This window comes from Sarcophilus harrisii, chromosome 3, assembly GCF_902635505.1.
Source record: "Sarcophilus harrisii chromosome 3, mSarHar1.11, whole genome shotgun sequence".
NCBI lineage: Eukaryota > Metazoa > Chordata > Mammalia > Dasyuromorphia > Dasyuridae > Sarcophilus > Sarcophilus harrisii.
In genome coordinates, this window is record NC_045428.1 from 234,381,075 (window position 1) to 234,403,607 (window position 22,533).

Here is a 22,533-nt window from a genome sequence, read left to right on the forward strand (position 1 = left end):
TATATGTATCAGTAACTATTATTGGACCAGTGAAAGGCTCAATGGAAAGAGAAACCAGGGGGATATTGCAGTATTCTAGGCATGAGATAATTTGGGCCTGAATTAGTGTGGTGGCAGTGAGAAGAGGAAGGAAACATGGATATTTAAGACATTATAAAGAACAAATCAATAAGACCTGGTGATGTGTTGTAAGTAGAGGTTATTCACATAAGAAATAGAAATAACTAAGATTTCAATAATTAGAGGAATATAATAATAAATCTATGGACATCAATTGAGAGAGAAAGTTTGGGATATAGGTATTGAAAATAATTGAGTTGCTTAGGTGTTTTTTTCTTTTTTATTTCTGGGAATCAGTGTTACTTAGTGAGTGTTTTAATACATAGAATAAGCATAATATTTTCTATTGTGTCTATTACAAAAACAATTTCTCTCATATTTGTACCTTGTTTTCATTTAATCTGTTTTCCATGCTGTGAGTTTCCTTAATCCTTTACTATAAATGTCTTTAAAAATCAGAAAATAAGTGAATGAGGCCTTCTCTCCTATTCTTTTTAAGCTCATAGTTTTTCTTTTTGACATTATTAGCTAATTCTTTCTCCTAGACAGTGTTTCCTTCCCCTATTTCCTCGACATTCCTAGATTTCCTCAACTTTTATTTGTCTGACCTCTTGGTCTCTTTTGCTGGATAGATCCATGCCCCACAACACTAAATATGAAATTCTTCAGATTGTCCTTGACCTTCTCTTCTTGTCTAACCACACAGTCTTGATATCATCAGTTCTTATGGATTCAATGATCATCTTTCTCCAGAATTTTATTATTTTTTTACTAAAGCTTTTTATTTACAAAACATATGCTTAGGTAAATTTTCAACAGTGACCCTTGCAAAACCTTCTGTTCCAAAATTTCCCCTCCTTCCCCCCACCCCATTCCCTAGATGGCAGGTAGTCTAATACATGTTAAATATTTTAAAAATACATGTTAAATCCAATATTTGTATACATATTTATATAGTTATCTTCTGTAAAATTTTATATCTATCCCATTCTAATCTTTATTCTGAACTCTGTCTCTTTATTACCAGTATCTTTACCTGGATCTCAGTAAGTCCAGATTGGATTCATAATGCCCATATAATTCCATCTATCCTCTGAACTTTTTGTTGTAGGAGTCAAAGTTCTGTTTATCTAGATTTGTAATCTCAGAGTAATCCTTGACTCTTTTTCTTTCCCTTCTCTTACATGGCTAGTCAGTTCCAAATTTTTGTTACTTTTACCTCCACAGTATCATCCATTTTTTTTAAAACTCTTGCAGCCTCAACCCTAGGTTATGGCCTTTGAATTCTCTTGCCAGGATCATTATATCATTTTAATTAATCTCCCAGTCTCTTCCCCTCCATAATTGATCTTCCACATAATTGTAAAGTTGATATTCCTCTGGTTCTAGGACATCAGGACAGTTTTCATTGATGAGTTCTTGAAAGATGTTGTCTAGATTCCTTTTTTATCGCGGTTTTCAGGTAGTCCAATAATTCTTAAATTGTCTCTCCTGGATCTATTTTTTAGATCAGTTGTTTTTCTGATGAGGTATTTTACATTTTTTTCTATTTAAAAAATTTTTTTTTTGGTTTTGTTTGACTGGATTTTTGTTGTCTCATTTGTCCCATTTGTTCAATTCTGATTTTTAGTGAATTATTTCCTTCAAATAGCTTTTAAAGCTCCTTTTGCATTTGGCCAATTGAACTTTTAAATGAGTTATTTTTCTCATTGGATTTTTTAACCATTTCATGAGTTAAATTATGAATTATGAATGAATTAATTATGAAATTAAAATTTCATGAATTCTGTTTTTCAAGGAGTTGTTTTCTTTTTCCATTTTGCCAAAAATGTATATTTTTTGTGCTGAGGCAATTGGGGTTGAGTGACTTGCCCAGGGTCACACAGCTAGGAAATATTAAGTGTCCGAGATTAGATTTGAACTTAGAGCGCCATCCCTAAAATCAGGAAGACCTATCTACTGCACCACCTAGCTGCTCCTCAAAACTACTTTTTAAGGAGTGATTTTCTTCAGACAGTTTCTGTGTTTCGTTTTCCAGAGTTCTCATTGCCTTTCCCCATTATTCTTCTAACTTTCTTTTAAGATCCTTTTTGATTTCTTCAAAGAAAGTCTTTGGAGATGGAGATACAACTTATATCATCCTTTGAGGCTTCATCTGGAGACTTTTTGCCTTTAGTATCCTCAGGATTTGAGGTCTGTTCTTCCCTATCTCCATAAAAGCTATCTGTGGTGAGACATCTTATTGCTTTTTTGCTCATTTTTAGAGGTTGAGGTCTGCTCTTAGGGTGAAGGGGAGATTGTCCCAAGCAACATTGCTTCCTGCTGCCCTGGGGCCAGCACTGGTAGCTGTGGGAAAGTATCCCACTTGTTAAATTGGGATCCAGGAGCTCACTGTTTGCCTTCTGTAGTTTTGTTGGAGGTCTTACAGCTAGTCTGCTGCTACACTGGCTTTGAAAAAGGACAGAATAGCCAACACTGTTGTAATTTGGCTAAGAACTTCCTATTAGATTCCCTTTCTGCATGGAAACCTCTCTGCCCTGGGTCTCCCTGTGCTGTACTTGGGCTGCAAACTGCCCCCTCCCCCAATCTGATCTTTCCTGAAGTCCTTCCAAAGTATCTTCTCCTGGAAATTTGTTACACTCCAAAAAATATTTGGAGTGTGTTCTGTTACTCCAAAACCTGTTCAGAGGCTTAATCTGGTGTTGAACTGAGGGAAGCCAGGAAGAACTCAAAGACCTGTTTACTTTCCACTATCTTGGCTCCTGCCCCCTCAAGTTGATATTCTTCAAATATGTCTGATGACATCATTCTTTTACTAAGACATCCTCATTGACTACCACCTACTGGCCTTAGGGTAAAATATTCTCAGCCTGGCATTTAAGTCCTTCAAAATCTGACTCCTGTTTATCTTTTCAGTGTTATTTCATCTGACTCCCCTTTGTATACATTCTCTTTCAAGCACAGAGGTTACTGTGTATTTCTTATACATGACATTTCAATTCTCACTTCCTGTGTTTCTTATGTTTGTGCCTTGTAGAATTCTACATTTCTTTCAAAAGCACAACTCAGGTGCCACTTCCTATACAAAACCTTTTCCTAATTCTGCCAGTTGTTAGTGTTCTCTTTTCTCCAGAAATTATCTTGTATTTATGATCCATTTTGGTGTTTTGCACTGAGTAGGTGCTTAATTTTTTGTTTAATTGATTTAATTGGTCCTGTAAAAAGAGTACTGTTCCTGTTCTGTTTTTATTAAAAGCTTTAAAGGAGAATGACTTTTTAATTGTTCTTTCTCAAACTTACAGGATAAGGCATTGAAGTTTTTCAATATCACTGGACAAACAATGGAAAGTTTTGTAAAATCACTTGATGGGAATATAAAACAGGAGCTGGATTCTGATGAAAATCAATTTGTATTTGCTTTGGCTGGAATTATAACAAGTAAGTCATTTTTGAAGGTCATTTTTCTTTAAATATAGTTTATAGAATATGTTATATTGACATGGCTAGCACATTTTGTTGAGTTATATATGCACACAAGATTTAGCATGTGGTTTGAGACACAGTACTCATTAATTAATTAATTAAAAAATTTAAAATTAATAATTAAATTTAATAATTTTAAAGTTTAATTAAAATTTATATTTAAAAATTCGGAAGTTAATATTTTATTGGTTTTATGTTTAAATGAGGAAACACTTTAAAAATTCAAAGCTTTAGTTCTTTTCAAATTAGCCCTTTATGTTACCATGTTTAGTCTGTGTACTAATATGTGTGCTAAGTTAAGTGCTAATTTGGTTTTTCAAAGGCTTCATAGAGAAATCCTTTAAAGTGAATATAAGAAAACCATGCTGCCCTGAGCCAGGGTCTGATATGGTGGTTCAGGGTCAGGATTGGAATGAAATTAGATCCTTGCAGATCATTTTAATTTAAAAAATCTGAATATGAGAAAATAATAAAGAAAAACTATCCATATAGATTAGAAACAGAGGACAAAGTGAAAATACAAAGAACCTAGTATCTCTCAAGAGAAACCTCAAAATAAAAACTGTCAGGAAGGTCATAACAAAAGTCTAGAGTTCCTGGATCAAAGAAAATTAAGTACCAAAAAAGAAAGAGTTCAAGTACCAAGGAATCATTGTCAAGATCACAGAATACGTGGCTCTTACTCTTTTAAAGAGAAGATTTTGGAATGTGTTATTCCAAAAGGCAAAAGATAGCAGTTTACAAACCAGAATAAACCTATTTGGCAAAATTCAGTATAATTCTATAGGTGGATAAAGTAAATCTTTAATGAAGTAGAAGACTTCCAAATATTCTTGATGAAAAGGTCAGAACTGAGTAGAAACTTAAAAATCCTAACCCAAATCAGAAAACTTCAGATAGCAGTCATGATTTCAGAAAAGATAACTATAAAAATAAAATCTACATTATGCTTATAGGCTCCTTAAATAACAAATGAATATCATTATCATATATATATGCCTATGCGGTGGATGGTCACACACACAAATACAACTAGAATAGACAGTAAAACCATAATAATGGAGGATCTCACTGTATTGTGATGAAATGAGGATTAAAAGTAGGGTAACCAAAAAAAAAAAAAAAAAAAAAAAAAAAAAAGGGAAGAAAAGAAAAAAAATGAGGATCATTGAAGTATTTTTTAAAAAAATGTTATGGAAGAGAACAACAGAATGGAGGTCAGAAAGATTAGCAGACAATTAAGACTATTTTAAATTATATGTTGAATTTCTTATAAGTAATAAGAACAATCAAAATTTTATAATTGCATTAATACATTCAAAAAAGCTTTTTGATGAAATACAATTCTTGTTTAGATTTAAAATGTTACAAAGTATAGGAATAAGTGGACTTTTCCTTAATATGATAAATTGCATTTCTCTAAAACTGAGAACTCACATTATCTGAAAGAAAGGAACAGAAAGCCTTTTAAATAAAAAAGGTAAAGTTAGTATGTCCATTGTCACCACTATTATTTGCTATAGTTCTAGAAATTATAACTATATCAAATAAGTCAAGAAAAATGTTTACAAAATGAGAGAGATAGGAGTTGCCCATCCAAAATTAATGATTCATCAATTATTTGTCTTTTAATAAATAACACATTTCTAGAAATATAGGAAATATATAATAAAATATAAATAACAATAATGGTAATGATGAGTGACATTACTACTTAAATTGACATACTTAGTGCCATAACCATCAAATTACAAAAAAATCACTATATTTAAATAGGCAAGATAATAACAAATATGAAAAAAAGGTGGTAAGGAAAGGGACCTGACACTTATCAGATCATAGAGGGGGCATTTGATTCTATACTCACCCTTCAAGGTTATATAATCATGAGTAGTTTTAATGTGTAAGAAAAATGTATCCTTTCTCTTTTCCCTTTATTTCATGTGCAATTTCTCTGATTTCCTGAAGAAGGGAGCAACACAATTGCCTAAATAAATAAACTAGCCACACTCATGGAGGCTTTTAAAATGCCTCTCCCAGAGTGCATATCAGTTTATTTGAGCTATGAATACTTGCATATTATAACATACTGATATATGCTATATTACTGTGCTTATTATGAGTCTAGAAACTAAATTAACAATTTGGAGTTTGTGATATTAATACAACTTCATTTTTTAGTACTTGTTTAGTAGACCTAGGCTACTTGCTTTTATAGTGACATAATTCTAAACTGTTTGAGATGCTTATAAGGTAAGATTTGCCTGATGACCTAGAAATTCAGAATAATAAATCCCAAGTGCTTTATCCCTTTATGAGCCCCACACCTTTCTGAGGATTTTTTTTAAGTTGATTGGAAATTTTAATTGCCCTACGCAATGATCCAAAGAAAAATTTTTGTTTGAACCCTAAGTTCGATTGCCTAAATGTTGCCAGAACCCTTGGAGAAATTTTGGATATCCCTATTTCTTTAGCTAACCTTTATAGATTTTTTTTAAAGGTTTGCAAAACATTTGTATATATTATCCCTTGATTCTTACAATAGTTCTAGGACATAAGTGCTATTACTGTCTCCTTTGTTCAAATAAATAAACTGAGGTTGGGAGATGTTAAATGTGTCCAAGGTCACATAGTCTGAGGCAGCTCTAGGTGGTGCAATGGATAGAGAGCATTGATCCTAGAATCAGGAGGATTTGAGTTCAAATAAAACCTCAGACAATTACTAGCAATGTTACCCTGTATAAATCACTTAATTTCACCTTGCCTCAATTTCCTCATATGGCATTAGTGACCATATATAAAGCCATTTTATCAGTGGTGGTGATACTTTCTCTGTTTTTCTTCTGATCCCACATAGTAACTTGTGACTTCATCATCTTGATTAAAAGTCGTTAGTAAACACAAATATATTTTGAGACAGGCATTCTCTTCCCTCATCTTGCTATAGTAGTCAGCTGCCTTTCCCCTTATCTAGTATTTAAGTAAAAACAATTTAATAGACATTTAGTCTGCATCTAAATGTCTGGGAGCAAAATACACTAATTATTTTACTCCTAAATACATGCTTTAATTAAATTAAAACAATGTTTCATTGTAAATGGAGTTGTTTGTTCATCATAATAGGGCTATCTCAACTATTTTAGTTAAAATACCATGATTGTACAGCTTTATGGCTTGTCAGTTCTTGGGCTAAAATAATTCTTGGGTTTTGAATACATTCTGTACTTCTGAAGCTTGAATCAGATATTATACATTAAGATCAACCTCTTGTAACTAAATCTCGTAACCATGTGAAATTTAACAATGAACTTTACTTTATATTTCTGTTGTAGATGTTGCTGCAATAGCTTGTGGTCGTGAATTCCTGGTTAATTCAAGTCGTGTGCTGCTGGACACAATAATGCAACTTCTGGAAGACTTGAAGCCAGGACAGTGTACCAAACTCAAAGTGTATGATAGATAATATTAAAAAGATGAAAATTATTTTCTTATTGCTTAGAATGTATCGAACTAATCTATCTAGTTAAGCTCAATTCACTTGGGAACATTCCTTTAAAAAAACAGGATAAATTTCTTGGTTAATTAAAGGAATATTGTCTTGTGTATGTATATGTGTATATAGTTAGATGTATGTACACACACTATATGTGCATGTATGTGGACATGTATATCCATATCCACATATACTTAGGAATATGGATTGAACCTGCGATTCATTGGCATTGGGAACTTTGGTGAGGAAACTCCTAATATGCAAGTCAGTATTTTCTATGCAACATACAGTATTAGAGAGTTGCTTAGAGTACAGAGACGTTAAATTACTTATTCAGAGTCACAGTTATCTATGTCAGTCAGATCTTTCTAGCATCAAGACCAGGTATCTATGCACTCTGCTTCTCATGTATATGAGGAACTATTAAACCTAAAAACTGTACTAAGACTTTTGGGACAACACACATATATATACAAATGTGCTCATACATCCATGCTCATTAATATCTGTGCACATGCACCTATGTGCTATCTATCTTTTGCGTGTTTGTACATATATATTCATATACAGACATTGAATTCAGATTCATTCATTTAAATATGAATTCAGATCAGTTCAGATGCTGAACTTCAGTTCTTTAAGCCAATCACTAATTTACAAACAGGATTTTCTAACATCTCAAGGTAAGACATAGTGAATGGAATGCTAAATTTGGAGTGAGGAAAACGTGAATTTGAATCCTGCTTCATACAATAATTAGCTCTGATACTAGTCAAATTACTTAACCTCTGTGTGCCTCAGATACTTTATAAAATGAGAGAGTTGAATTTAATAGTTTTTTGAATCCTTTCTTTTTCATAAATTCATCTATAATACTATGGTCATAATTAGTTTTAATCCACTCTAGTTAAAATACATATGTATGTGGTATAGCATAAATGAGGAATGTTTGTGAAATTAAACTAAAATTTTGCTACATATTGAAACTCCAAGTTTAATAATCTCTGCCTTTGATGATACAAGAAATAGGAAGAGATGTTTAAGTTCAGATTTGCTTTCTTGCTTCACTTCACTTGGTTTTTTGGTAGTATATGACACTGATGTGTCAAAGCAGATTATTTCATTTGATAATCAATTTTATTTTTGTCCTTTTTGCAAAGTTAATGATAATTCATGAGGTTGCAAATATTTCATTCCCTAGTCTCTTCTTTATAGTTGTAATTACCTTTGTTGTACTTCTCTTTGGGAGTATTTATAGATAAAATAATCTGTTCACCTTTGATTTTTTGTTTTTGTTTTTGTTTTGTTTTGTTTTTTTTTGCAGCAATTCCCCAAAGTCTTTTTTTTCCTTGAATGTACATCTTTTTTTTTTTTTTTGGTCAGTGATTAGGCTCAGTTTTATGGTATATTATTGCAGTTCTGTACTTTTGGACTGTATTCTCTTCTCTTCTCTGATTTCTTATACCTTCAGACTAATTCTTTGCAATTTGAATTGTATTTTCCTTCATATTTATAATCTTTCTTCTGGATATCTGCACCTTTTGCTGTATGTATTTAAAATTAAGTATAATCATTGCTTGTCTCAAAGTTTAGAAAAAATGGATTTTATTCTGGTGACAAATTGTGGATTCTCTTAATTGATTTTTGGTTATATATAGCACTTATTTTATATTATTTTCTATAGCATGGTATGTAAAACTTTTAATTTGTCATATATTTGAAGGAGACTTGTAATCCTTAAATTATCTCTTCATAGCCTATCTCCCTCCCTCCCCCCTCTTTCCCTCCCTCTCTCCCTCCCCCTTCCCTCCCTCCTTCCTTCCTTTCCTCCCTCCTTCCTTCCTTCCCTCCCTCCCTCCCTCTCTCCTTCCTTCCTTCCTTCCCTCTCTGGCCCCATGATTGAGGTGTCCTTAGTGCTGTCCAGATCCTGGAGAGCCTAGCCCGAGCTCAGGGAGTCCCATGCCTAATTTTGGGCATGGAACTCCCTTCTCCTCTTTCTCTATAGAGAGCACTATTTTTGTTTGTTTTTGTTTGGTTTTTGGTTGGGCTGTGTGTGTTGGAGAAAGGGTAGAGGGATATAGAGGAAGGATCTAGGAGTTACTAACTGGAGTGGACAAATAGAATTCAGAGATGAGTAACTCTAATGGATGGAGCCCTAGCTTAAAAGGATGTGGTTAGAGGAGATTTCCTTCCTTCCTTCCTTCCTTCCTTCCTTCCTTCCTTCCTTCCTTCCTTCCTTCCTTGGCAATTGGGGTTAAGTGACTTGCTTAGGGTCACACAGCCCGGAAAGTGTTAAGTGTCTGAGACCACATTTGAACTCAGGTCCTCTTGATTTCAGGGCTGGTGCTCTATCCACTGTGCCACCTAACTGCCCCTTCATATCCCATTTTAAAGGCCATTCACATTGACTTATGTAGAATTCATTTGATCCATTGATATTGTTGCCTTTTTGCTTCTTTGTGGCTAAATCCTTTCCCTTCCTTTCAGTATTTTTGTGTTCCAAATTTGTTAATCTATTTTTCCAAAGCTGTTTCTTTAGAGAGATTTTCCATGGTAGATTCAGTGTTTCTTATTGTGCTCTTTTATAATTCTGTGTTGAGAGCTTCAATTTCTGACCTAAATTCATTCCTAATTTCTTTTATGAATGTATTCATTTTTGAACTGTGATGTCATTGGTCCTCTTCAAAAACAAAGGAGGAACAACTTCCACTATTTAAATTGTTTCTTATTTCTTTATTTCTTGTAATTGAATTTGTATGCTTTGGTAGCTTGATTACCAAAAATTTTATATATTTCATATCTTTTTTTAAACTTTAACAGTCTTTTAAAGAATATGTGAATCATATGTGAATGTTTAGGCTTCCTTTACCTCCCCCAAACTCTATATTAACTTGTAAGAAAATAATTCAATCTCTAATTTAATAGTCTTATTTTGGTAGGACCATATAGCAAGACTAATTCTATTAAACAACTGGGTGATTAATAGAAAGACAAGCAGAAAGCTCAGAAGCATTACAGTTTTAGGAAAAGAGAAGCCATAGACTCTGACAATGTCTTCCTAACAAGTAGAAGGGAATAGATGGTGTACCTAAAACTATGGTCTACTTTATCAGGATTCTGTTCCTTGATGGTTGCTTCTTGTATTATAATTTCTTTTCAGGTTTAAAATATTTTTATTTCTAGTTACTTAGATATTTTGAGCTGAAAACCTATTATATCCTGTGAACAAATTTTTTGGCAATTTATCCTTTTTTGATGTGAGTCCAAGGCAGGTGTAGTATTTCTACCCATATATACTTTTAACATAATTCTGCCCATCCCTAATACAAATATTCTTTGACCCCAAATCTTATAAACCCCTCTCTATCTTTGCTGAATTTAGATGCAGGAACAAAGATTTTTCACTTTTACTGAGCAAGGAATTAATTTTTTTTTTTTTTTTGGTTAAGGCATTTGGAATTAAGTGACTTGCCCAAGGTCACACAGCTAGGAAATGTTAAATGTCTGAAGTCAAATTTGAATTCAGGTCCTCCTGACTTCAGGGCTGGTGCTCTATCTATGGCTCCATCTAACTGCCCTCTAATCAAGGAATTTGTAATTCAGACTGGGCATATAAACCTTGAAAATGGTCTGCATGAATTAGGGCCATTTTTTCTATATGTTTAGACGATTGACATCCTGTAAATTTGGGTTATTGAGCGTTATGCTCAAGTAGGGATTAAAGGTTTGGGTTTTCCTGTCCCTAGTCCAGGTTTCTTGACATGAAATTTGGTCTAATAGAAATATCTCACCAATAAAGAAAAAGTTTGAAAAGGCCTAACTAAGCTACTTATACATGCTGATCCATAGTGCTAATTGCTAATTACAAAAGAAGAGAATGCTCCAGATGACTCAGTAACCCAATTACTTCAGTGGGTAAGGCTGATAAAGGATAACTCTTCTTTTTTAAAATTTTGCTTCCTATTCTTTTGTCCTACTTAATTCAAGAGAAAAGTCTGGAAATGGTTAAAATATTATTTCCTAATATTTTCAGTTTTGCTAAAATATTTTTAATATTCTTTCATAGTATTAAAATACATTTCTACTTTGAAGGGTATTTTTGAGGGTTTTATAGAATTTTTCTTTTTTTTTTTATTTTGAAAAAAATTTCTTTACAACATTATCCCTTGTACTCATTTCTATTCCGACTTTTTCCCTCTCTCCCTCCACCCCCTCCCCCAGATGGCAAACAGTCCTATGCATGTTAAATATGTCCCAATATATCCTAGATACAATATATGTGTGCAGAACCGAACAGTTCTCTTGTTGCACAGGAAGAATTGGATTCAGAAGGTAAAAATAACCTGGGAAGAAAAACAAAAATGCAAACAATTTACATTCATTTCCCAGTGTTCTTTCTTTGGGTGTAGCTGCTTCTGTCCATCATTGATCAATTGAAACTGAGTTAGATCTTCTCTTTGTCAAAAAAATCCACTTCCATCAGAATAGATCCTCGTACAGTATCCCTGTTGAAGTATATAATGATCTCCTGGTTCTGGTCATTTCACTTAGCATCAGTTCATGTAAGTCTCTCAAAGCCTCTCTGTATTCATCCTGCTGGTCATTTCTTACAGCGCAATAATATTCCATAACATTCATATACCACAATTTACCCAACCATTCTCCAATTGATGGGTATCCATTCATTTTCCAGTTTCTAGCCACTGCAAACAGGGCTGCCACAAACATTTTGGCACATACAGGTCCCTTTCCCTTCTTTAGTATATAGAATTTTTCTACTTCTGTAAAGGATATTGGCACAAAAATTTAATTACTTTCCTATTTATGTTTGGTTTTATTTTTATTTTTTTGCAAATGCTTATCATGTATATTCAAAAAGTAAAGACAAAGATGATGAAAAATGTTGGAAAATATGATTCTGGAGTAGAGAATGATACCCAGAAGCCTCATGCCTGTCTATATCATGAATACAACTAGGTCCAGTTTAATGCAAATAATAAACCCCTTGAAGTGATCACATGATTCAAAATTGCTTCATTCAAAATTTTAATTTTATGTAAAACATATTATAAATTGTTTCCAGGCTAACGAAAACACAAATAACAAAGCAACAAAGGATAATAAAAATGTATTTCTTTTTTTTAAAATAATTTTTTATTGACAGAACCCATGCCAGGGTAATTTTTTACAACATTATCCCTTTTACTCACTTCTGTTCCGATTTTTTCCCCTCCCTCCCTCCACCCCCTCCCCCAGATGGCAAGCAGTCCTATACATGTTAAATAGGTTACAGTAGATCTTGGATACAATATATGTGTGCAGAACCAAACAGTTCTCTTGTTGCTCAGGGAGAATTGGATTTAGAAGGTATAAATAACCCGGGAAGAAAAACAAAAATGCAAGCAGTTTACATTCATTTCCTAGTGTTCTTTCTTTGGGTGTAGCTGCTTCTGTCCATCCTTGATCAATTGAAACTGAGCTAGATCTTCTCTTTGTCAAAGAAATCCACTCCCATCAGAATATATCCTCATACAGTATCATTGTCGAGGTATATAATGATCTCCTGGTTCTGCTCAAAAAATGTATTTCTAATTCAGGTTTATTACAATCAGTCATTTTATAGCTTACTTCTTTGACCTACTGCCATATACTGGATCCATTTAAGGAAGAAGAGGCCTCTTTGTCATTCTTCAAATGTGAAACTCTATATTCTCATTCTAGGCATTTTCACTGAATATCATCCATATCTGGAATGTTTTCCTTCCTCATCTCTGCCCCCTAGCTTCCTGGGCTTCCTTCAAGCCCTACCTGAAATATCACCTTCTAGTGGAAACCTTTTCTCACGGCCCCCTTTATTTTTAGGGCCTTCCTTCGGTTGATTGTTTTTAATTTATCTTGTGTGTAATTTGTTGCATAGTTTTTTTTTGTGTGTTCTCATTGTCATTAGCCTATAAATTTTAATAACTATCTTTTATACTTTTCCTTGTATTCCCATTGTTTGGCATAGTGTTTAACACATAATAGATATTTAATAAATATTTAATAACTAGTTCTGGAAAGCAAAATTTAAAATAAAAAAAATTACTGAAGATCACTATTGACTGAACAACAATACAGTTGATTAATGAAAGCAAAATTTAAAATTTATTCTTAAAAAATTACTGAAGATTATACCTAAAGATATGTTTTTACTATGTTGATGAAAACATTGTTATTATCATTTAAACTATTTTAGCAGCATAGACTAAAGCTTTTTTTTTTTTTTTTGGTGCTAATAAGTACAGAGAGCTTTATCTACAACTTGGGGAATTTACATGCTCACATTCTCAGTATAGTTGGATGAGCCAGTGTTACCTAAAATGAGTAATGAGATAGTTTTTTCCTTGTAATATTTTTCAACAACTGGGCTGAAATAACTTGAAAACTAATCTTCAAAGACACACTTTAGTCAACTCATTCTTTTTCAAGAGACTTCTTTAATCCAGGGGTGTTTCCTGAAGTTCTACCATGGACCATTTGACTGGAGGTAAATGAATCGGGTTTCAAAGCTAGAAGATAAGAAAAATGGTTATTAATAACTACTAGCTGGTAGGCTATTGTTGGATGAATAGCAACAGTTCTGAAGAGAGAATCATTGGATTCTTGGTCTTATTGTATAAAGTACAGACTGAAGATCCATCTTATTTATGCAACTCAGTAGCTATTTTCTTTGACTTCTAAGTCAACTTCTAAATTAATTTTTCTGGAGAGAAAATATTTTCCCCGAATTTACTATGATCAGGTCCATCTATTTCTGTTACCTTTTCTTATTTCACTTCCCAAAACTGGAAGCAGTCAATCATTGTAGCCTCTTAGAAAATGTCTAACTGATACATTGTTGGTGGAATTGTGAATACATCCAGCCATTCTGGAGAGCAATTTGGAACTATGCTCAAAAAGTTATCAAACTGTGCATACCCTTTGATCCAGCAGTGTTTCTACTGGGCTTATATTCCAAAGAGATACTAAAGAAAGGAAAGGGACCTGTATGTGCCAAAATGTTTGTGGCTGCCCTGTTTGTAGTGGCTAGAAACTGGAAAATGAATGGATGCCCATCAATTGGAGAGTGGTTGGGTAAATTGTGGTATATGAATGTTATGGAATATTATTGCGCTGTAAGAAATGACCAGCAGGATGAATACAGAGAGGCTTTGAGAAACTTACATGAACTGATGCTAAGTGAAATGACCAGAACCAGGAGATCATTATATACTTCAACAGGGATACTGTATGAGGATCTATTCTGATGGAAGTGGATTTTTTTGACAAAGAGAAGATCTAACTCAGTTTCAATTGATCAATGATGGACAGAAGCAGCTACACCCAAAGAAAGAACACTGGGAAATGAATATAAACTGTTTGCATTTTTGTTTTTCTTCCCAGGTTATTTTTACCTTCTGAATCCAATTCTTCCTGTGCAACAAGAGAACTGTTTGGTTCTGCATACATATATATTGTATCTAGGATATACTGTGACATATTTAACATGTATAGGACTGCTTGCCATCTGGAGGAGGGGATGAAGGGAAGGAGGGGAAAAGTCCGAACAGAAGTGAGTGCATGGGATAATGTTGTAAAAAAAATTACCCAGGCATGGGTTCTGTCAGTAAAAAGTTATAATTAAAAAAAAAAAAAAAGAAAAAATGTCTAGTCTAATAAATGTGATGATTTTAATTTAAAATCATCTTCTGCTTTACCTTCTATTATCTCCCAATAAAAGTGTTAGGTAGTTCATAGATACTTTAAATCGAGGTTGAGTTTTTACTTTCTTGAAATGTAAGTTTTGGAAGGCATCCTTTTGTGGAAGAAGCTGGTTTTATGCACACTCAAATTTTGTTTATTCAGTTGTTTTCTACAAAAATTAGGATAGTAACTGCATATTATTATCTTCACTTGGCTGCTTCTTCTTTAATTATAACATTATGTAATTGAACTCAATTTTAAAAATGATTGAATCAATAAGCTCTTATTATAAGTTTTTATCTATCTGCTTTTCTATTTTCTTTCACTGCCTTAAATAAACTGGAATCTTTTGTTTGAATGGCTTTTTTTGGTAAAAGAAATGCATTTTAGATTTCAGTCTTTAATCCATATAGATAAAAGATATTTCATCTGTCACTATAGTACTTTCTCTTTTTTGTAGTTATTTGCAAACCACAAAAAGTGGATGTAACTGCTTTTTTCTTTTGTTTTGCCTGCATATTTTTAATATTCTGTAACAAAGATTTAAACACTCTGACATTATATCCTATTTTAGAGTAACTGTGACCATTTTTATGCCATTGAATTATAAGAAACTTTTTTCTACTGTAGCATCAAGCTTCTTTTTTGCATTGTAGTGTTTCCATTGGAAGTATTATTATTCTTCCTTTTATTAATTTTGTTAAAAGTCTTTTTTTAGAAAAATTATCACAACTATTGATAATATAAAATACAACAGCATATCACATCCATACCTGGCAAGTTTAGCCTGATGATTTAACAGTATGTTAAAACCCTCAATTAGCTTGTGTTAGTCACTTAATTGAATTTTGACTCATTAAACTTTTGCTTGCCTGGTAACATTTTTATAATTTATACTATATTGAATTTTGCATTATTAGAACTGAAATTAATTGTGATCTAGCTATGTTTTCTTTTAAAAAATAGGAAAATGCCAAGGGTCAGATCCTAACCCTGGGTGAATGATTTGACCAATAAACTGCATGAAGCCAATTGGATGAGAGCAGAGAGTAGATTGGTCACAGCACACTCTGGGATACAAGTTTTTTTGGTATTTAAAAAAAATTAAAAATTTATTTTTAACACATATTGTTTTATGAATCATGTTGGGAGAGAAAAATCAGAACAAAGGGAAAAAAACATGAGAGAGATAAAAAAACAGAAAAAAAGAAGTGAACATAGCATGTGTTGATTTACATTCATTCTCCTTAGTTCTTTTTCTGGATGCAGATGGTATTTTCTATCTAAAGTCTATTGGGATTGCTTTGAATGAGATACAAGTTTGAAGCAACTGTGAATCAAAGTTGGGCCACTTGATATGATGCCTGAAGCCTTGGTCTCTTGGATAAGTAAACTATACAAGAAAATGAGCCAGTATGATTCACGTTTTGGTCTTCAGGAACCAAAATTGAAAGCTGCACATGGAAATGCACTCAACCAACATTACCTGTTTGAAGAAAGCCCTAGGAGATAAATAGGAATTGCAGACTATATCTTTGGGTGGGGCTTGATACTAACATCTTGTCAAGCCTTAGTTCCAGGTCAAGTCTAAAATCCAAAGTAAGGACTGTGGGGGAAAAAAGCAAGGGTTCTGAACTCAGACAGCATCTTACTTAGGATAATAAGACATTAGCTTCCAGACAATAATAATGAAGGCAGGATATTGTTTTGGTAGAACACTGTCCCATTTCTGAATTTTAGCTGGACATAAGACCTGGACCTAATTATTATATCTCGTAGTGCAGGGTAGGTCAGATTCTAGCCCTGGCACAATGTCCTGAGTCAAAAACTGAAGTTGTAGATAGGTGTGTGCAAACATAAAAAACAAATATACAAACAGGTCTTCTGTAATGAAGATATATTATAGGTTAAACTAATGCTAACAATATCCTGCAGGAAGAAATAATTTAGAAAAGAACAATTTACTATGAATATTATACACAAGGTGTATATTATATACAATGTATATAACTATGAATAAGCCCTTCAATTTAGGAAAGCTAAACAAACGACAAAAGATCAACACAAAATATCAATGATGATTCCAGAGAAGTAATGATGAATCATACTACTTGTTTATTTCCTGACAGAGAGGTGATAGATTGATAATGTAGACTAGGTCATACATTTTTACACATGGCCTATATATGTAATTTTTGCTTGACTATATTTTTGCTTGACTAGACTTATTTGTTAAAAGGTAGACTGTTAAAAATTGCTGAATAGCAGGGAGCCAATAATGTTAAAAAAAAAAAAAAAAAAGGGAAAGAGTTACTTAAGTAACCTGAACAGTTATGAAATTAATGTTAATTTTTATTATATACTTAAAACCAGCAACAAACTGAGAGAGATTGTGGTTTCATATACCATTCTTTATAGGAAACATATGAAAATGTTTCACTCTTATAAATTTGGCTCAGTTCTGTATATATTTGAAATATGAGACCTTTATCAGAGAAATTTGTAAAAGTTCCCCCTTCACTTTCTTACTTTGTTTCTAATTTTGGCTGTATTAGCTTTGTTTATATAACCCCGTTTTAATTTCACGAACTTAAAATTATCTACTTTATTTCCTATGATCTTTCTCTTTCTTATTTAGTCATGAATTCATTCTTTCTCTATCCATAGGTCTGACAGGCATTTTTTTTCCCTTGGTACACACTAATTTGCTTATCCTATCACCTTTTATGTCTAAATCATATATACCCATTTTGAGAATTGCTTGGTATATTGTGTAAGGTGTTTATACATGCCTAGTTTTTGCCAAATTGCCTTCTAATGTTCTCAACAGCTTTTGTTGAAGAATTCTTGGCAAAGTTGCTTGGATTTTAGGGTTTATCAAACACTAGGTTACTGTGGTAATTTATTTTTGCATACTGTGTATTGTATATCTAATCTATTTCATTGATCAACCATTCTATTCCTCTTTTTTTAAAAAAAATATTTTTTGGCATTAATTTGGTTGTTTTGATTCCAAATTCTCTCCCTCCTTTCATTTCCTTCTCTACCCATTGAGAAGGCAAGCAATATGTGAAGTATTAAACATGTGAAGTAATACAAAACATATTTTCATATTAGCTATGTTGCAAAGATAAATGCAAGAAATAAAAGACAAATCTTCCCAGATTTTTCTGTAATCAACCCTCTCCCCAACCACTCTTTTCTTATCCAGTACCAGATTGTTTTTGATGATTACTGCTTTGTGGTAGAGTTTGAGATCTGGTACTGTGAGAATGCCTTTACTTACTTTTTAGTTCATTACTTTTTTTTGACCCACTTATTCATTAGAGCAGGGTTGGGGAACCTTTTTTCTGCCAAAGTCCATTTGGATATTTGTAACATTATTATTATTTTTTCCCCCTAAGGCAATTGGGGTAAGTGACTTGCTTAGGGTCACACAGCTAGGAAGTGTTAAGTGTCTGAAGTCAAATTTGAATTCAGGTCCTTTTGACTTCAGGGCTGGTTCTCTAACCACTGCACCACCTAGCTTCCCCTGTAACATTATTCTTATGCCATAAAAAATTATCAACTTATAGAACTCAAGCTGTGGGAGGTTGTTCTACCTACTTTTAAGCTCATCATATGATTTTACAAATGATTTTGTGGACCTTATATGGCCTGCAGGCTGAACATTTCCTACCTCTACTTTAGGGTTACATGATGTAATTTCCAAATAAATTTTTAAAAATTTCCTCCAAAATTTTTTTATCTGTGCTTTTGAGGCTTTTTAATTGAGTGTGATTTTTATTGAATTATGGTCCCAACAGGATGCATTTAATATTTTTGCTTTTCTTCACTTATTTGGGAAGTTTTTAAGCCCTAATACATGATCAGTTTTTGTGAAAATGTCACATATGGCTGAAAAAAAAAGTTATATTTGTTTCTATTCCTTTATAATTTTCTCCAGAAGTCTATCATATCTTATGTTTCTAAAATTCTATTCATTTCCTTAACTTCTTTCTTATTTATTTAATATTTAGATTCATTGCATTCTGAGAGAGATGAGTGGAGGTCCCCCCCCCCAACAATATATTTTTAACTATTTATTTCCTTCTTTTATTATTTAACTTTTCCTTTCAAGAATTTGGATGCCATACCATTTGATGTATATATGTATATATGTTTTGTATTGACATTACTTTAAGCAAAATGTAGTTTCCTTAACTGTCTCTTTTAATTAAATGTATTTTGGGGGTTTTTTGGTCTGAGATTATAATTACTACCTTTTTTTTTTTTTTTTACTTAAGTTGAATCATATTAGATTCATATCTAGCTCCTTATTTTAATTCTGTGTGGGCCTTTCTGTTTTAAATATTTTTTTTTTGTAAACAATATATTGGATTTTGTTTTCTAATCTGTCCTCTTTTATACTTAGGATTATTTCATTCTTTTCACAGTTATGATTACTATACTATGAAATACTGTGTATTTCTCTCCCTCTTATTTTCTTCTATTTATCCTTCTTTCACTCTCTTTTTACCCTGTCACTCATCAAAAGATTGTTTTACTTTTGATCATTACCTCCCTTAATGTACACTCTCTCTTAACAGCCTCTAAACAGCCTCTTTCTCTTATCCCTTTCCCCTCCCCCCACTTTCCTGTTTGAAAAGGTTCAAGCTTTTCTCTACCCTGTCACAATTTTCCCCTCCACCATAAAAACTTTTTTGTGTGCCTCTTTTAACATGAGGTAATTTCAGTTATTCTTTCTCTCCCTTCCCCCTTCTCCCAGTTGATTAACTCTTTCTCACCTCTCCCCTCCTTTTTTTTTTTTTTTTTTGCAGTTGATTCAAACATTATTAATGTTTCCCCTTTGTCTATGTAGACTCTTTTGTCTTTTTTTTTTTTATTAAAGCTTTTTATTTTCAAAACATTTGCATACACCAGCCCTGAAATCAGGAGGACCTAAGTTCAAATCTGGCCTCAGACACTTAACACTTCTGTAGCTGTGTGATCCTGGGTAAGTCACTTAATCCCAGTTGCCTCAGCAAAAACAAAAAAACCAACAAAAATATGCATAGATAATTTTCAAAATTCACCTTTGCAAAACCTTGTATTCCAAATTTTTTCCCCTCCCTTCCCACTCCTCCCCAGATGGCAAGTAATTCAATATATGCAGTTCTTCTATACATATTTCCACAAATATCATGCTGCACAAGAAAAATCAGATCAAAAAGGGAAAAAATGAGAAAGAAAACAAAATAACAAGCAAACAACAGTAAAAAAAAAAAAAAAGTGAAAATACTATGTTGTGACACACACTCAGGTCCTACAGCCCTCTAGGTGCAGATGGCGCTCTTCATCACAAGACCATTGGAACTGGCCTGAATCACCTTGCATCTAACTGTCTTAAAAGTAACAAAGTTCTTAGGAGTTAGATGTATTATCTTCTCATGTAGGAATACAAGTTAGACTTTATCAAGTTTCTTTATGATTTCTCTTTTATATTTCTCTTGAGTCTTGTGTTTGAATGTCAAATTTTCTATTTAGCTCTAGGTTTTTCTTTTTTCTTTCTTTTTTTTTTATTTAATAGCCTTTTATTTACAGGATATATACATGGGTAACTTTACAGCATTAACAATTGCCAAACCTCTTGTTCCAATTTTTCACCTCTTACCCCCCCCACCCCCTCCCCTAAATGGCAGGATGACCAGTAGATGTTAAATATATTAAAATATAACTTAGATACACAATAAGTATACATGACCAAAACATTATTTTGCTGTACAAAAAGAATCAGACTCTGAATTATTGTACAATTAGCTTGTGAAGGAAGTCAAAAATGCAGGTGTGCATAAATATAGGGATTGGGAATTCAATGTAATGGTTTTTAGTCATCTCCCAGAGTTCTTTTTCTGGGTATTAGCTCTAGGTTTTTCATCAAGAATACTTTCCCTAGGGCAGCGAGGTGGCGCAATGGATAGAGCACCAGTCCTGAAGTTAGGAGGATCTGAGGTCAAATGTGACCTCAGACATTTAAACATGTCCTGGCTGTGTGACCCTGGACAAGTCACTTGACCCCAGTTGTCTCAGAAAAAAAAAAAGAATGCTTTCCCTTTGTGAGATTTATTTGTTGGGGAGGTTATTCATGGTTGTAATCTTAGCTCCTTTGCCTTCCAGAATATCATATTCTAAGACTTCCCCTCCTTTCTAATGATTGCTGCCAAATTTTGTACATTCCTGATTGTGGCTCCACAGTATTTGAATTATTTCTTTTTGGCTGCTTGTGGTATTTAATTCTTGATATGGTAGATGGTGAAATTTGATATTATTCCTGAGAATTTTCATTTGGGGAATTTCTTTCAGGAGGTGACCTGTGGTTTCTTCCAATCTCTACTTTGCCCTCTGCTTCCAAGCTTTCTGGGCAGTTTTTTCTTTATAATTTCCCAAAATATTATATCTAGACTCTTTCTTTTTGATTGTGATGGTCCAATAATTCTTAAATGATCTTTTCTTGATCTGTTTTCTGTAATATTCTCTTTAAAATGTATTATTCTCTTGTTGGGGTTTTCTTGGGGTTCTCTGGGAGCAGCCTTCATTTCAGTTCAATAATCACCACAAGTGCAGCCCGGGATTAAGGTCCAAATCCTTTATTATCTCTTTTCAAGTCTTGTCTCCTTTCCTGTGGCCCGGTTAGCTTTCTTATTGTCCAGATCCTTTATTATCTCCTTCCTGGGGCTGGGCAGCTTTCTGGAGAGCCTTTCAGTTTGGCCTTGGTTCTGAGAGCTTGAGCTCCTGCCTGCTTTTTCTGGTTTCTGAATCTCCCTGACTGAATCCTGGCTGAGGCTCCTAGCTTATATATGCTCTCTTATCAAAGGTGTGAATCTTGTAGAACTATAGTAAGTACTAAGTACATGTACTTAACTAGAGAACTGTTAAGCACCATGCTAAATAGCCATTGTCTCTCAGTTCCATTGACTTAGCACCTTGTTTCAAGTTCTGGCCCATAACAATTTTCCTGGTTAGTTGTTTTTATGTGATGTCACATTTTTCTATTTTTTCATTTTTTTACTTTTATTTTTTTTCCTATTATATCATTATCCTTGTTCCATTAGCTTCCACTTGACCTATTCTAATTTTAACAGTGGTTTTTGTACCTCTCTAACCATTGACCAATTCTGATTTTGTGTTATTTTCTTCAATAATTTTTATACCTATTTTATCAAATTATTAATTCTTCTTTCATGATTTTCTTGCAATTCTCATTTCTTTTCCCAATTTTTCCTCTTCTGCATTTATTATTTAAGATTAGATTATTTATTATTTAGGTTATTTAGTTTCTAATTAATTTTTAATCTGTGTTTTCATGGCACCTCATTAAATATAATTTTATTGCATTATAATCTGAAAAGAATGCATTTAATATTCTGCTTTTCTAAGTTGAAGTTTTGCTCTAATATTTAGTCAATTTTTGTAAAATTTTTTTTCACAGTGTATTTGTTTATATTGCCATTCAATTCTCTCTAGATATCTACCATATCTAGCTTATCTAATATTCTATTCATTTCCTTGACTTATTTTTTTTGGTTATTTTTATTGAGTTCTGAGAGAGGAAGATTGAAGTCTCCCACTATTATAGTTTTGCTATTTCTATCTGTAATTCCATTTAGCTTTTCCTTTAAAAATTTGGATGTATAGTATTTAGTGAATATAGGCTTAGTGTTGATATTACTTTATTATCTATCACATATTTTGTCATAATATAGTTTCCCTGCTTTTCTCTTTTAATTAAGCCCATT

General features: G+C 32.9%; 1 protein-coding gene across 3 annotated transcripts in view; it reads left to right on the forward strand.

The window, feature by feature from the left end:
* Positions 1–22,533, forward strand: part of HSF2BP (heat shock transcription factor 2 binding protein) — a 97,144-nt gene that overhangs the window by 49,502 nt on the left and 25,109 nt on the right. For all 3 annotated transcript variants that reach the window (XR_004232919.1, XM_031959216.1, XM_031959217.1), the window contains exons 5-6: positions 3,363–3,498; positions 6,876–6,993. Coding sequence is in view for 2 of the 3 variants with exons in the window: in XM_031959216.1 (XP_031815076.1) it covers positions 3,363–3,498; positions 6,876–6,993 (254 nt within the window). In the remaining variant the exon portion in view is untranslated. The remainder of the gene's footprint in view (positions 1–3,362; positions 3,499–6,875; positions 6,994–22,533) is intronic.